Source organism: Periplaneta americana, chromosome 6, assembly GCF_040183065.1.
Source record: "Periplaneta americana isolate PAMFEO1 chromosome 6, P.americana_PAMFEO1_priV1, whole genome shotgun sequence".
Classification (NCBI taxonomy): domain Eukaryota; kingdom Metazoa; phylum Arthropoda; class Insecta; order Blattodea; family Blattidae; genus Periplaneta; species Periplaneta americana.
This window is the reverse complement of record NC_091122.1, coordinates 172,310,907-172,325,135: the sequence shown is the minus strand read 5'-3', so window position 1 is coordinate 172,325,135 and position 14,229 is coordinate 172,310,907. Positions and strand designations below refer to the sequence as shown.

Genomic DNA, 14,229 nt, shown 5'->3' with positions numbered 1-14,229 from the left:
AATATGACTTAGGGTAAACTAGGGTCTGTTGGACAGTCGGGCATGTTGGACACTCTGTACTGTAACGTGTTACCTCGCCACTTGTGGGCACCACATTCTGCTAGAAGTCAATGACGAGTGGAGCTACTTTCGTCATTGACTTCTAGCAGAATGTGGTGCCCACAAGTGGCGAGGTAACACGTTAAAGTACAGAGTGTCCAACATGCCCGACTGTCCAACAGACCCTTGTTTACCCTATCTCAATATTGAATCGGAAAGAGCTCCGAAAGGGGCTTTCAGTAGTATAAATAACTAAAAAATGGCAGTTTTTGAGTTGTCGCACTTTTGAACTGGACGATCGTAATATTTTGTTCTTGTTATATTGTATGTAATATTAGTATTTGTATTAGTATTTATTTATTTAACCTGGTAGAGATAAGGCCGTCAGGCCTTCTCTGCCCCTCTACCAGGGGATTACAACTATAACATGAACAATAAGATTACAATTAATATTAAATTTACACTTACAATTACAATAAAAATTAAAGTACGACAAGAATACCTGATTAATGAAAGCTAGACATTTTATCATAGAAGTTAAGAACAAAGAATATTTTTGTATTTACTAAATTACAAATTAAACAATAACAAAATTCTATAGTGATGAAATTACCGGATATTGAAATATTTTGTGATAGATTAAGAGAACTATTTACAAGAAACCATGTCTGAACGAGTCTCAATTACTGATCATATGTTACTAATCGTTATGATTGAGTTTGAAATTTATTCTTGCCATCAAGAAATGAGGCTAGGGACTCTGTCGCCCACTATCAATATATGGATATAAAATTTCCGTTAAATCAGTGTACCTGCTAATTATCACATACAATCATGCTATAGATGATTCCACGTTAAGAAAAAAGCATTTGTTTTATGAGCCTTGCCTAGTACATTGTACAAGCTATGTGGTAGGTAGGCGTTTCTATGGTAACTGGTCATTTAATGGAATAGCCCCATTTGCTGAATGCTTATTTCTTAACGTAAAATCCTCTATAGACAAGTATCGGAAGGAAATCTCAAACTATAGACCAGCAAGACGCGGAATCTCATGTGTGAAAATGACGACGTGCACTGCAACTCCGAACCGTGTGTTTTCTTTTTTATGGTACTCGAGGCAACGAGATCTGGATCTGATGATGATGTCAAGCTATCTTGTGTCTATGAAGAATGAAGTTAGAAACATTTTTGCGAATAATGGAAACAGTGTTACATAACACCGACGTATGCAGAATTCTATACTTGTGTTTCACTTTGTTCCAGACTTTGTATACTTCTCAATATCTCGAGAGAAAAAAAATGTCTGAATCACAGTTTCTTGTGAAAGAAGTATGAAATTTGTCTGAAAATCCGTTTTATTTTCCAACTACATAATGCGCTATCATTATTAAAATACAAAGAATAAGAAATTGTATTGTACGTTCTCACCTAAATACATTGAAGAAAGTATACATCTCAAAACTTTGCTTAGTGATTTTTCTACTCAAATCTCGTAATTTTATAAGTGTTGAAAATAATTTGTTAATAATCATGCGTTGTTATCGATTGTATTCAAACATTTCAGGACTATATATTGCGTTGTAAAGTTGCGTCAAATAAATACAATCTTCTGCAATCCATATGGACCTTCCTGTCTGTTTCTATATTTAATTTAGAATTAACTTTTTAAAGACCGCCAGTGTAGCTCAGTCGGCTAAGGCGCTTGCCTGCTAATATAGAGTTGCGTTCGGGCGTGGCTTCGATTCCCACTTGGGCTGATTATTTGGTTAAGCTTTCTTCCGAGATTTTTCCCAACCGTAAGGCAAATGTCAGGTAATCTATGGCAAATCCTCGACCTCATCTCGCCAGATACCATTTCGCTATCACCAATCCCATCGACGCTAAATAATAATAATAATAATAAAACAATAACAATAATAATAATCTTCTTCTTCTTCCCTTCATGTATTAGGCCAAATGGCCTGCTACGATCTCACAGTTGAATTTTCAATCCAGCGCTTCTTTGGACGACCGAGAGATCTCTTCCCGTTTGGACGATAGTGGAGCATAACTTTTGGGATTCTATCTCTATGCATGCGATGAAGATGATTTATCCAGTTGTTCTGATAATACTTTACGTGATTAATTACAGGTTTAATAATAATAATACTAATAATAATAATAATAATAATAATAATAATAATAATACTTTATTGCCAGAACAAAGATACATATTGATTTTGTTATATAAAACACTCTAGTACCCCCCAGAAAGAGTAAGTAACATACTCTTGCTTCGGGGGTATTCCACATAATATTAAGACATTTAATTAAATGATGAGTTAAATGTAAAGAAGAAGAAGAAACACAGATATCACAATAATTGAACTTCTAATTTTCTCTGTTAACAGCAATTTTTTAATTGATTTATTGAACTAAGGAGCATTATCAAATTGTATGTTTGGGAATAATTTAGCTATTATCATGTTATGAAGCCTTGGACCGAAGTTGCTACTGTGATTGTATGCTACAGTTGTAGTACATTTAGGAACTGTCAAGCATATGTTGTCTGATCTTTTGGTTTTATATTTATGTGAATATAAATTAAATATATTTCGGTTTTTATGTACAAAATTCAATAATACGTTGTTATAAATTTGATGGAAGCTTCAGAACACTAGCCAATTAAAGAAATGATACTTCTGAATAGTTCATTCTGCATTTGTAATATTTCTTTACCCTTAAAACTAAGGAAAAAAGGGTATTTTTACTAACAATTTCAAATTGATGTAAATTTGAAAATATTGAAATTAGGACAAATGTTTATATATTAAAATTTTTGGTCAGAATGTCTTCGGAAATAAGCTCCGTAAGGGACGGTAAATTTTCATGAGTCACCCTGTATTTATAATCACACAAATATTTGCAATAAACTAAACGGCTATTTTTCCAAAGAATTCTTTCAGACATAAGTAGAGGGATATAGTTCACTTTTATACTGAAGAAACGTGATCTGAATTGCGATTTTTTACTACCAGGATGTGCTTTTTATTACAAACGCTTACTTCCTTGCAAAAAGAGCCCGTGTATACAAGAAACTGGTAAGGATAATGAAAAGCATTGCCAACTTTGTGGGTAGAAGTTTGGGAGTTGGGTTACTATGGCAACAAATTGCAGACGACGAGATTGTCTGTACGGTACATCCAGGTGCTGGTTACCGCACATTTATCAGGAAAGAAGGTAAAAAATACAGGGGCTTCTTTCATCTAAAAACTCCGAGCCAGGAAATCCGGACAAGAAAAAGAAGACAGAAGATAATGGAAAAAATAAGAGGGAAAAGTATCAATGATTTTCCATCGCATAGTATTTGTCTGCATTTGCAGATCGCTTAGCCAATAATGGATTTACCTTAGCTACCAGCTGATCTGGACATTAACCTCAGCTGTCGGTTACGGGGGATGGCAAAAGGGTGTGGGTGGGGGGAGATAGAGGGGAGACTAGTGCTGAATATATAGCAAGGAGTAGCGAAGCATTGCAGACATTTGCAAGTTTTGCATCGTGGTGTTCAGCTGTTGTTTGTGGACTGCAACGAGTTTACCTGCGGATATCCGATCGTCTGCAGACGTCATCAAAATGACGTATGTATACAACATCGCATTACAACAAATTACCTTACTTAATTGGTTTAGCACTTTTCTTAAATCTCTGCAAGGTGACAATCACTTGTTACGTAGGAGTGTATTTAATTTGTTTTAATTATTTTACATGTGACTATAACAATATTCTGAAAAGAATTTCGTGACAATACAGTATTGTTATAAATTCGTAATAATTAGATCATTATAGCTTCGAGTAATTAAAATAACGTTGAATTTGATCTTTATATATCACAACACAAAGCTAAAATAGGTTTGAAATTGTCAACATTAATATACCATGTATATTATTAATACAGTAATGTGATAAGATTGAAAACTACTTGTATTTGAACAGTCAACAGATATAACCAGGATGTGAATAATAGTAATGATGATTGTATATAATATTCACGTAACATTAATGCTAAAACATAAATGTTAATATTAACATTAGAAAGCATTATTGTCACATTAATATTACCAATGTAATATGAGTTAAATTTAGTTTTAGCCCGTCAACAGATATACTCCGTGACGTGAATAAAAGTGACGATTATTATACAATATAATATTCGCCTATTGACGTATATATAAATGTTAATATAAAAAATTAGGAAACAGTACTGTAACGTTATATTAATAATGCAATAAGAATTAAAAGTACTTGTAGCAGAAGAGTCAACAAAATGCCACAATCCGCGATATGAATACTAGTAATGATGATATTATGTATTATTCACGTAACATTAACGTATAAACATAAATATTAATATAAAAATTAGAAAATATTACTGTAACAATAATATTAATAATGCAATAAAAATTAAAACTACCTGTAGCAAAAGAGTCAACAGATAAAATTATGATGTAAATAATAGTAATGATGATTGTATATAATATTCACGTAATTTTAACGTATAAAGATAACCTTAATATAAAACTTAGAAAATATTACATTAATATTAATAATGCAATAAAAATTAAAACTACTTGTAGCAAAAGAGTCAACAGATAAAATTATGATGTAAATAATAGTAATGATGATTGTATATAATATTCACGTAATTTTAACGTATAAAGATAACCTTAATATAAAACTTAGAAAATATTACATTAATATTAATAATGCAATAAACATTAAAACTACCTGTAGCAAAAGAGTCTACAGATAAAATTATGATGTAAATAATAGTAATGATGATTGTATATAATATTCACGTAATTTTAACGTATAAAGATAACCTTAATATAAAACTTAGAAAATATTACATTAATATTAATAATGCAATAAAAATTAAAACTACTTGTAGCAAAAGAGTCAACAGATAAAATTATGATGTAAATAATAGTAATGATGATTGTATATAATATTCACGTAATTTTAACGTATAAAGATAACCTTAATATAAAACTTAGAAAATATTACATTAATATTAATAATGCAATAAACATTAAAACTACCTGTAGCAAAAGAGTCTACAGATAAAATTATGATGTAAATAATAGTAATGATGATTGTATATAATATTCACGTAATTTTAACGTAAAAAGATAACCTTAATATAAAACTTAGAAAATATTACATTAATATTAATAATGCAATAGAAATTAAAACTACTTGTAGCAAAAGAGTCAACAGATAAAATTATGATGTAAATAATAGTAATGATGATTGTATATAATATTCACGTAATTTTAACGTATAAAGATAACCTTAATATAAAACTTAGAAAATATTACATTAATATTAATAATGCAATAAAAATTAAAACTACCTGTAGCAAAAGAGTCTACAGATAAAATTATGATGTAAATAATAGTAATGATGATTGTATATAATATTCACGTAATTTTAACGTATAAAGATAACCTTAATATAAAACTTAGAAAATATTACATTAATATTAATAATGCAATAAAAATTAAAACTACTTGTAGCAAAAGAGTCAACAGATAAAATTATGATGTAAATAATAGTAATGATGATTGTATATAATATTCACGTAATTTTAACGTATAAAGATAACCTTAATATAAAACTTAGAAAATATTACATTAATATTAATAATGCAATAAACATTAAAACTACCTGTAGCAAAAGAGTCTACAGATAAAATTATGATGTAAATAATAGTAATGATGATTGTATATAATATTCACGTAATTTTAACGTAAAAAGATAACCTTAATATAAAACTTAGAAAATATTACATTAATATTAATAATGCAATAGAAATTAAAACTACTTGTAGCAAAAGAGTCAACAGATAAAATTATGATGTAAATAATAGTAATGATGATTGTATATAATATTCACGTAATTTTAACGTATAAAGATAACCTTAATATAAAACTTAGAAAATATTACATTAATATTAATAATGCAATAAAAATTAAAACTACTTGTAGCAAAAGAGTCAACAGATAAAATTATGATGTAAATAATAGTAATGATGATTGTATATAATATTCACGTAATTTTAACGTATAAAGATAACCTTAATATAAAACTTAGAAAATATTACATTAATATTAATAATGCAATAAACATTAAAACTACCTGTAGCAAAAGAGTCTACAGATAAAATTATGATGTAAATAATAGTAATGATGATTGTATATAATATTCACGTAATTTTAACGTAAAAAGATAACCTTAATATAAAACTTAGAAAATATTACATTAATATTAATAATGCAATAGAAATTAAAACTACTTGTAGCAAAAGAGTCAACAGATAAAATTATGATGTAAATAATAGTAATGATGATTGTATATAATATTCACGTAATTTTAACGTATAAAGATAACCTTAATATAAAACTTAGAAAATATTACATTAATATTAATAATGCAATAAAAATTAAAACTACCTGTAGCAAAAGAGTCTACAGATAAAATTATGATGTAAATAATAGTAATGATGATTGTATATAATATTCACGTAATTTTAACGTAAAAAGATAACCTTAATATAAAACTTAGAAAATATTACATTAATATTAATAATGCAATAGAAATTAAAACTACTTGTAGCAAAAGAGTCAACAGATAAAATTATGATGTAAATAATAGTAATGATGATTGTATATAATATTCACGTAATTTTAACGTATAAAGATAACCTTAATATAAAACTTAGAAAATATTACATTAATATTAATAATGCAATAAACATTAAAACTACCTGTAGCAAAAGAGTCTACAGATAAAATTATGATGTAAATAATAGTAATGATGATTGTATATAATATTCTCGTAATTTTAACGTATAAAGATAACCTTAATATAAAACTTAGAAAATATTACATTAATATTAATAACGCAATAAAAATTAAAACTACTTGTAGCAAAAGAGTCAACAGATAAAATTATGATGTAAATAATAGTAATGATCATTGTATATAATATTCACGTAATTTTAACGTAAAAAGATAACCTTAATATAAAACTTAGAAAATATTACATTAATATTAATAATGCAATAGAAATTAAAACTACTTGTAGCAAAAGAGTCAACAGATAAAATTATGATGTAAATAATAGTAATGATGATTGTATATAACATTCACGTAACTTTAACGTATAAAGATAAACATTAATATAAAAATTAGTGTCGTATATCTTTATTATATAATAACTAACTCAGCCTTCATTTGAATGTAATGTTGCGTATCCGTTTCATATGTATAATTAACACAAGGTTTCAATGAATTTTGCGTTACACATTATTTTATGCAACTAAATCAGGTTTTCAATAAAGGTTGTGCTGCAGATCTGTGCTACTGCTTGCAATATATACATTGAATATTTATAGGAAATAGGCTTAGTAAATGACTTAACTTGAAATTACTTCTGCTTTGTTGCAGGATGCTGCGGTTGCTCAAACTGAGTCTCGAAGCCCTGGACGTGGCGGCGGTAATCGTACTCGCCCTCGTCATGTTCCTGACGGAGTGCCGCCCAATGTGGAAGAACAAGGCGTCTCCCCCTCGTGAGTACGAGACCAAAGCTATACTTATGCAGAAATTACCGAAAACACGATACTTTGAAAATATATCCCAGTTTGTGCATATATATATATATATATATATATATATATATATATATATATTCATATACGTTGACGTATTGTGGAGTCAAGTTTGCGTGCCATCTAACGCTTGTGCTATTTAAATCTTCTTCTAATGACATAATAGTACATTATGCAACGAGCCTATAATGGTAGTAATTAAGACGCGAGTATATTTATGAAACTCGCTTGCGCTCTTTTCATAATATTCATACGAGCGTCTTAATTACCATTATAGGCAAGTTTCATACGACTTTTTATGCTCGACCACATTTCTAACTTGAAATTATTCATAAGTATTCATGTTATTCTTATCTGACTGAGGAGCGGAACTGACCTTGTGCAATACCTCGTAAATTGTGAGATGTGCGAAGACGCGAAAGTATTGATTTTTTTCCGAGAAAGAAATGTCGACATTGACCTTGACATTGAAAAACGAGATGACAAATTGAATTTATTTGAATATTATTTACAATTAACGCTAATTATTATAGTAACAGAACTGACATTATTTCAAATATAGGTGATTTATTGATTTATTGTTGTCTTTCGATTGCATATCCGAGAATAATCGATACTTGCTCTTTCATATTGCTACAATGGTATTTTCTGATTGGTGGAACACCTGAACTTTAATGAATATGTGTAATTTATTGAGGTCCATTAAATGGCTGCTACCAAGTGTATAATTACTACATTTCGGCATTGTCGGACATAAAATTATATTATACATACAATTTATTGATACGCAATGCTTTGGAAAAGATGGTATAGTAATCTCTTAATTTAGCATGCTATTTCAATATTGGGAAAGTAGAATTACTAAAAAGAATCTAATTGCAATTAGTCCTAGAAATGATCCACTTCAATAATATTTTCAGCTAAGCGTTAAAAATCTTGCTGCTTCAAAACCAAAATAGCGATTAGATGAAACGTTAGAATTAGAATTCGAATTAGAAAAGCGCATTACATACTTAGCAGGCAAGGGCCTCCTACCATCGGTAGGGCAGCTCTACTTTTGCTCACGGGGTGCTAGTCCCTGTGGGCCTTACTCAAAGTTGAGTCACTTCACTTCACTTCACTTCACTTCACTTCACTTCACTTCACTTTACTTCATTTCACTGTTTTGTGTTCTACTGTTGCTTATTCTAAATCTAAAATTATATCTTTCCACTTTTCTCTGTCTCTCGCAATACGCATCCACTGCGGTCCTATCACGTCATCGAAATCCTGTGTCCATCTCCTTCTTGGTCTTCCCCTTCCTCTTCTTCCCCTCCTTGGGTCCCAGACTGTAGTGGCGTATGCCCATCTGTCGGTGGGTAGTCTAGCTACATGTCCTCCCCATTTCCATTTTAGTCTTCTCAGATGAAACATACAGTACGATATTAACAGCGCAGTTTTGTCTTGTAACACCGCCTGTTTTATGCAACACTTCCTACATAAATGTTTGCCGGAAAGTCTATTTTCTAAGTTGATACATTAATGATTGATGTGTTGATATTCTAAGCTTTTGTGTAATCATAAAAGACAAGAAACACGTGTGGGAAATCGTGAGAAAAGAAGTAAAGATAGAATCAATAATGAATAAAATGGGTTTCTTAAGATACAGCTGTCAATTAAATTTGTGTGATTTTTGATAACGTTTTCCCACTGACCAGTAAGTCACAGATGCCCCGGTTATTCTGTTTTCACTTCATTGAAATTCTAGCTACTGGGGCGACAGCTGAGCAAATATCAGATCATGACTAACTCAACGTCGTGTTTCAGGGTAGGGGCCATCCATGTTTACCATTGAAAGCTTTCCAATATAATAACCCTTTATAGAGTGGCTACTGTAACGACCATCTGTCTTCGACAGTCCACCACCGAAAATTTTGCAAAATTAGAGTTATTCTAATTTTCCCGTAAAAATTTATTTTTAAATCTTTGCGAAAGTTTTGAATGTTTGACATAATTGAATCGGTGAGTGGAAAAGTGGTAACATTCCAAAATCATGCTTTCGAGATAATAAAAGAAAACTGTTTTGTGACTTTATTTTTAATTTAATCAAAAAACTTATAATGGGTCACATTTACTATAAGTTACAAGTATCTCAGCCTTTATATTTGTTTGTTAACATATAAATTGTTTTTGTGCGAGATCGTGCGTATTTGCTTGTTTTCCGCACAGAACCAATAGCCTACGCGGTAAGTGTGAAATACCACATTCAGTATTCCCAACGTAACACACATAACAATTTCCCCCTTCTTACCGCTTAAGCGCGACATTCATTTTACTGCTTTAGGCTTTTAACATATTGTTTTTAGAGACGTTTAACATAGTAATAATTATAAATTGGAAACTTACCACTACAATTTCACATAAATTGCAATGTTAATTATTGTTTTTAAATATTTGCAAAAATCAAGTAAAGTCTACTACTCCACGAAACTTATTGCATTCCTGATACAAGTAACATTAAGGAAGCCGTGAAAAAATCAACGAGATTCCAGATGCCGATGTTATTACTGCAATATGTTATATAAATAATATTGTTAAAATATTAAAATGAAAAATAAATCATTACATAACCTTACCGTTTGTTTTAAGTTCGCATTTATAGACTGGGGGAAAAAAAGACAGACGTATATCACGGCCTGCTGGAGTATAGATATTTTTGTTTTCTAAAGTTGCCGTCATTAAACAGAAACCAAGATGGAGATTTCATTGCAACTGATTAGAAATTCGTCTTTTAGGTACGTAATGAACGATATTCGCACAAAATAATGTACGATACACGAGCGGTATGTTTGTTTTCATGTTCTCGGAAATTAAAAAAGCTCAACTACGTTTCGCTTTTTCAATCTTTTCCTCGAACATGAAAACGTCAACATACCGCTCTTGTAACGTATATTACTATTTTTAGATTTGATTGTTTAAAGTTTGGGAATGTTACTCTTTTTCCAGTCAAATGGAATATTGGTTAAAATGAACAGAAATATTTTGAACAATTAGTAAGTTTTCTTTATAGCGTAACTGTCGAAAAAAGTGTAGGCCTACAAATACTTTTTTCCAATGTGGAAAAAAAAAAACAATCATAAAAACGGTGTTACAATATTGTTTTTTTGGTCTCGACTAACACATCTTTGTAGGTTACAAACTCTTGTCTCCTACTCCTAGATATTTTCTCCAGTTCTTTTGTATGTGTATCCTTGTTCACCTTTCCTTTCTTTCTTCTTAGTTCATTATCTTCCTCTTCTGACATTGTTGTTTTTTACTCGAAGACACTAACTTCAAAAACTATTTTCCAAATCTTGCAGACAGAACACCGATGATCAAACAGTCCACACCTGTGGAGTAACGGCTAGCGCGTCTGGCCGGAAACCAGGTGGGCCGGGTTCAATTCCCGGTTGGAACGAGTTACCTGGTTGAGGTTTCGTCCGAGCAATTGCAATATGAGCAAATTCTGGGTAATTTTCTGTGTTGGATCCCGGACTCATTTCACCGGCATTATCACCTTCATCTCATTCAGACGCTAAATAACTTAGATGTTGATAAAGCGTCCTAAATAACCTACTAAAAAAGAATGATCAAGCATAACCTGCAACACCTGTGATAACAAAGCACTAAAACAGTTAAGAAACTAAACGATTATTACAGTGCTTGCCAGCGGTCGAAGCATACTATATGAGAACTAACACAATAGTGCTCCACTACTGAGTGGAATAAAAGTAACATTCCTGGAATGTTACCGCTCTTCTACTCAACTGCAAAACACGGGTCATACCATTGGCATTAGCATGATAGGAATATTACTCTTTTTCTGCTCAATAGGTAGGACTATGATATATGAACAATTTTGGTTCTCAGTTTATTTTCGCATTTTTTGGAATGTTACCCCAGCGAATAGGGATTATAAAGAATGGACACTTCGCGTCGGTACCTTTGATGTAGCCGGACTGATTTCAATGACCTTCAAGCCAGCTAAAGCGTCAGATTCTGCTTTCTCCCTAGAGTTGGCGCTGACATCACACCAGCTAGCAGTCGACACAGCGGAAATGTAACACATACAATTAATACATCTAGGTACATTATGTAATCAAAATAAATTGGATCCATAAAATAATAAATCCTTCATTAACTGCAATGTCTAGACTTTAGAGTTCCTTTATGATGAGAGTTGAGACGTTGAGCCCAACAACAATTAAAATATGTAATGAATTGATAGCGCTGAAAATGGAAAATCAAAACTCTTACGAGAAGTAAAACCATATACCTATATTGTATTATTGTACAAATATTAAACGAATTCGATACTTAATTTTATAATGTATTAGGCCTATATTATTTTATAATATAATGTATTATATCTGAAATATAAAATATTATTATTACAACTAGTTTGTCACTGAGAAATAAGGAAAAGCTGTTAACTTGAATTTATTTGAAGCAAAGCGTTACCGGTACTGGATTATGCAATAAGGTAGGCGATGTTTGGATCCTGTGCCTTAACTCTGTTCTCAATTATTATCTTAGCTTATGCTCGATTACACTACCTCTAGCGCTTGAAAGTGGAACTATCCGCTGGCGCACAGAGAAACAAAACACAGGAAAATTCGCTCAGTGTCCATTCTTTACAATCCCTATTCGCTGGTTACCCCTTTTCTACTCACCGATTCAAATAAAATGTTCGATACGGGTGGAAAGGACGGGCAGTCTGCGCTGGGTGACTTCTTGTTCGCCATCAGGAATGCAGCGGTGTGGGCCTATTAGTTCCTCCTCACTGCCAGCGCCACGTACAACATATAAAAGTCGTAATTATTTACAAGAGCTCCAACATGGCCTCCTGTGGCCTGCACATCCAGACTTCCAATTTACTTTTTTAGCCTGTCGTGTGATGATATCGTAATTACGTGTGCCAGCCGTAAGAGCGGGTAGGTTTATTCGCAAGCAACGTTGTACCCGCCTAACAACTGAGGCAGATACTTCCAATACATTTTTAGTACAAATATAGCCTAATTAATTAACATAATTTATATATTGTAATTAAATTTTTCCGCTCTTTGTAACAAATAAATACGATATGTATACTATTAATATTAAACACAATAATAATAAATATATAAAGTACGTTTAAAAATTCAACTTATTTCGGAAATTAGTAAAATATTCGTGATATCACCATATCAGCACCAGACATCATACCTCAGTCACTGCACATATATGTGTTGGATATAAGATCCAGATTGCATAGCTTGGAAGAATTAAACTTGAATTTGTTCTAGGAATCAGTTACCTTGGACTTTTGCCACATTCTTAAATCCTCTCTATGTTGAAGCTTGAACTTGACAGTATCTTCTCGTATAGGGATAATTTGTGGCATTTTTAAGAAGTATGGTAACAATGATAAGAATAGCACCGACAATTAATAATAATAATAATAATAATAATAATAATAATAATAATATTGGTAATAATAATGATAACAATAATAATAATAATAATAATAATAATAATAATAATAATAATAATAATAATAATAATAGTACAAATATGTCACTAAAAACAAAATAATTAAATACATTAAAAAAATAAATTGACTGTTATTCATACTTTCTACCCAAAGGCAGTTCTTACACTGCAAACCCAGCATTCTCCAATATTTCCTATATTCTGTCTTTCTTTTAGTCTCCGCATACAATCGATATATTTTTACGACGCTTTATCAACATCTTATGTTATTTAGCATCTGAATGAGATGAAGGTGATCATGCCGGTGAAATGAATCCGGAGTCCAGCACCGAATGTTACCCAGAATTCGCTCATATTGGGTTGAGGGAAAACCCCGAAAAAACCTCAACCATGTAACTTACCCGACCAAGAATCGAACCCGGGCCACCTGGTTTCGCGGCCAGACTCGCTAACCGCTACTCCACATGTGTGGACCAATCGATAAATCTTAATGTCTTCTATCATCTGATATTTTCTTCTGACCCGAACTTTTCTCCCGTTCAATATTACTTTCAGTACATCCTTCAGTATGCAGTTTCTTCTCAGCCAGTGACCCAACCAATTCCTTTTTTTCCTCCTGATCAATTTCAACATTATTCTTTCTTCACTCACTCTTTCCAGCACAGCTTCATTTCTTATTCTATCTGTCCATTTCACACGCTCCATTCTTTTCCATATTCACATTTCAAATGCTTCTAGTCGTTTCTCTTCACTTCGTCGTAATGTCCATGTTTTTGCCCTCCATACTATGCCACACTCCACACAAAGCACTTTACTAGTCTCTTTCTACTTCTTTTGCTACAGGTCCACAAAGATGCTCCTTTTCTATTAAAAGCTTTCTTTGGCATTGCTGTCCTTTTCATTTCCTGACAACAGCTCACATTACTGATTATAGCCCATCCCGAGTATTTGAAGCTGTCCAGATGCTCTACTGTCTCATTTAGAATTCACAAGTTTACCTTCTTTATTTTTCTTCCTATGACCATGGTCTTCGTCTTGTTTGCATTTATCTT

At 31.5% G+C, this 14,229-nt stretch overlaps 1 protein-coding gene across 3 annotated transcripts in view; it reads left to right on the top strand.

The window, feature by feature from the left end:
• Positions 1-14,229, top strand: part of shd (cytochrome P450 family 24 subfamily A member shade) — a 159,951-nt gene that overhangs the window by 75,779 nt on the left and 69,943 nt on the right. For 2 of the 3 annotated variants that reach the window (XM_069829563.1, XM_069829561.1), the window contains one exon: positions 7,527-7,648. In XM_069829563.1, the coding sequence (XP_069685664.1) occupies positions 7,528-7,648 (121 nt within the window). In that variant the 5' untranslated portion in view covers position 7,527. Of the gene's footprint in view, positions 1-3,570; positions 3,657-7,526; positions 7,649-14,229 lie in introns of those variants that run through there. The other variant, XM_069829562.1, reaches the window with a different exon arrangement.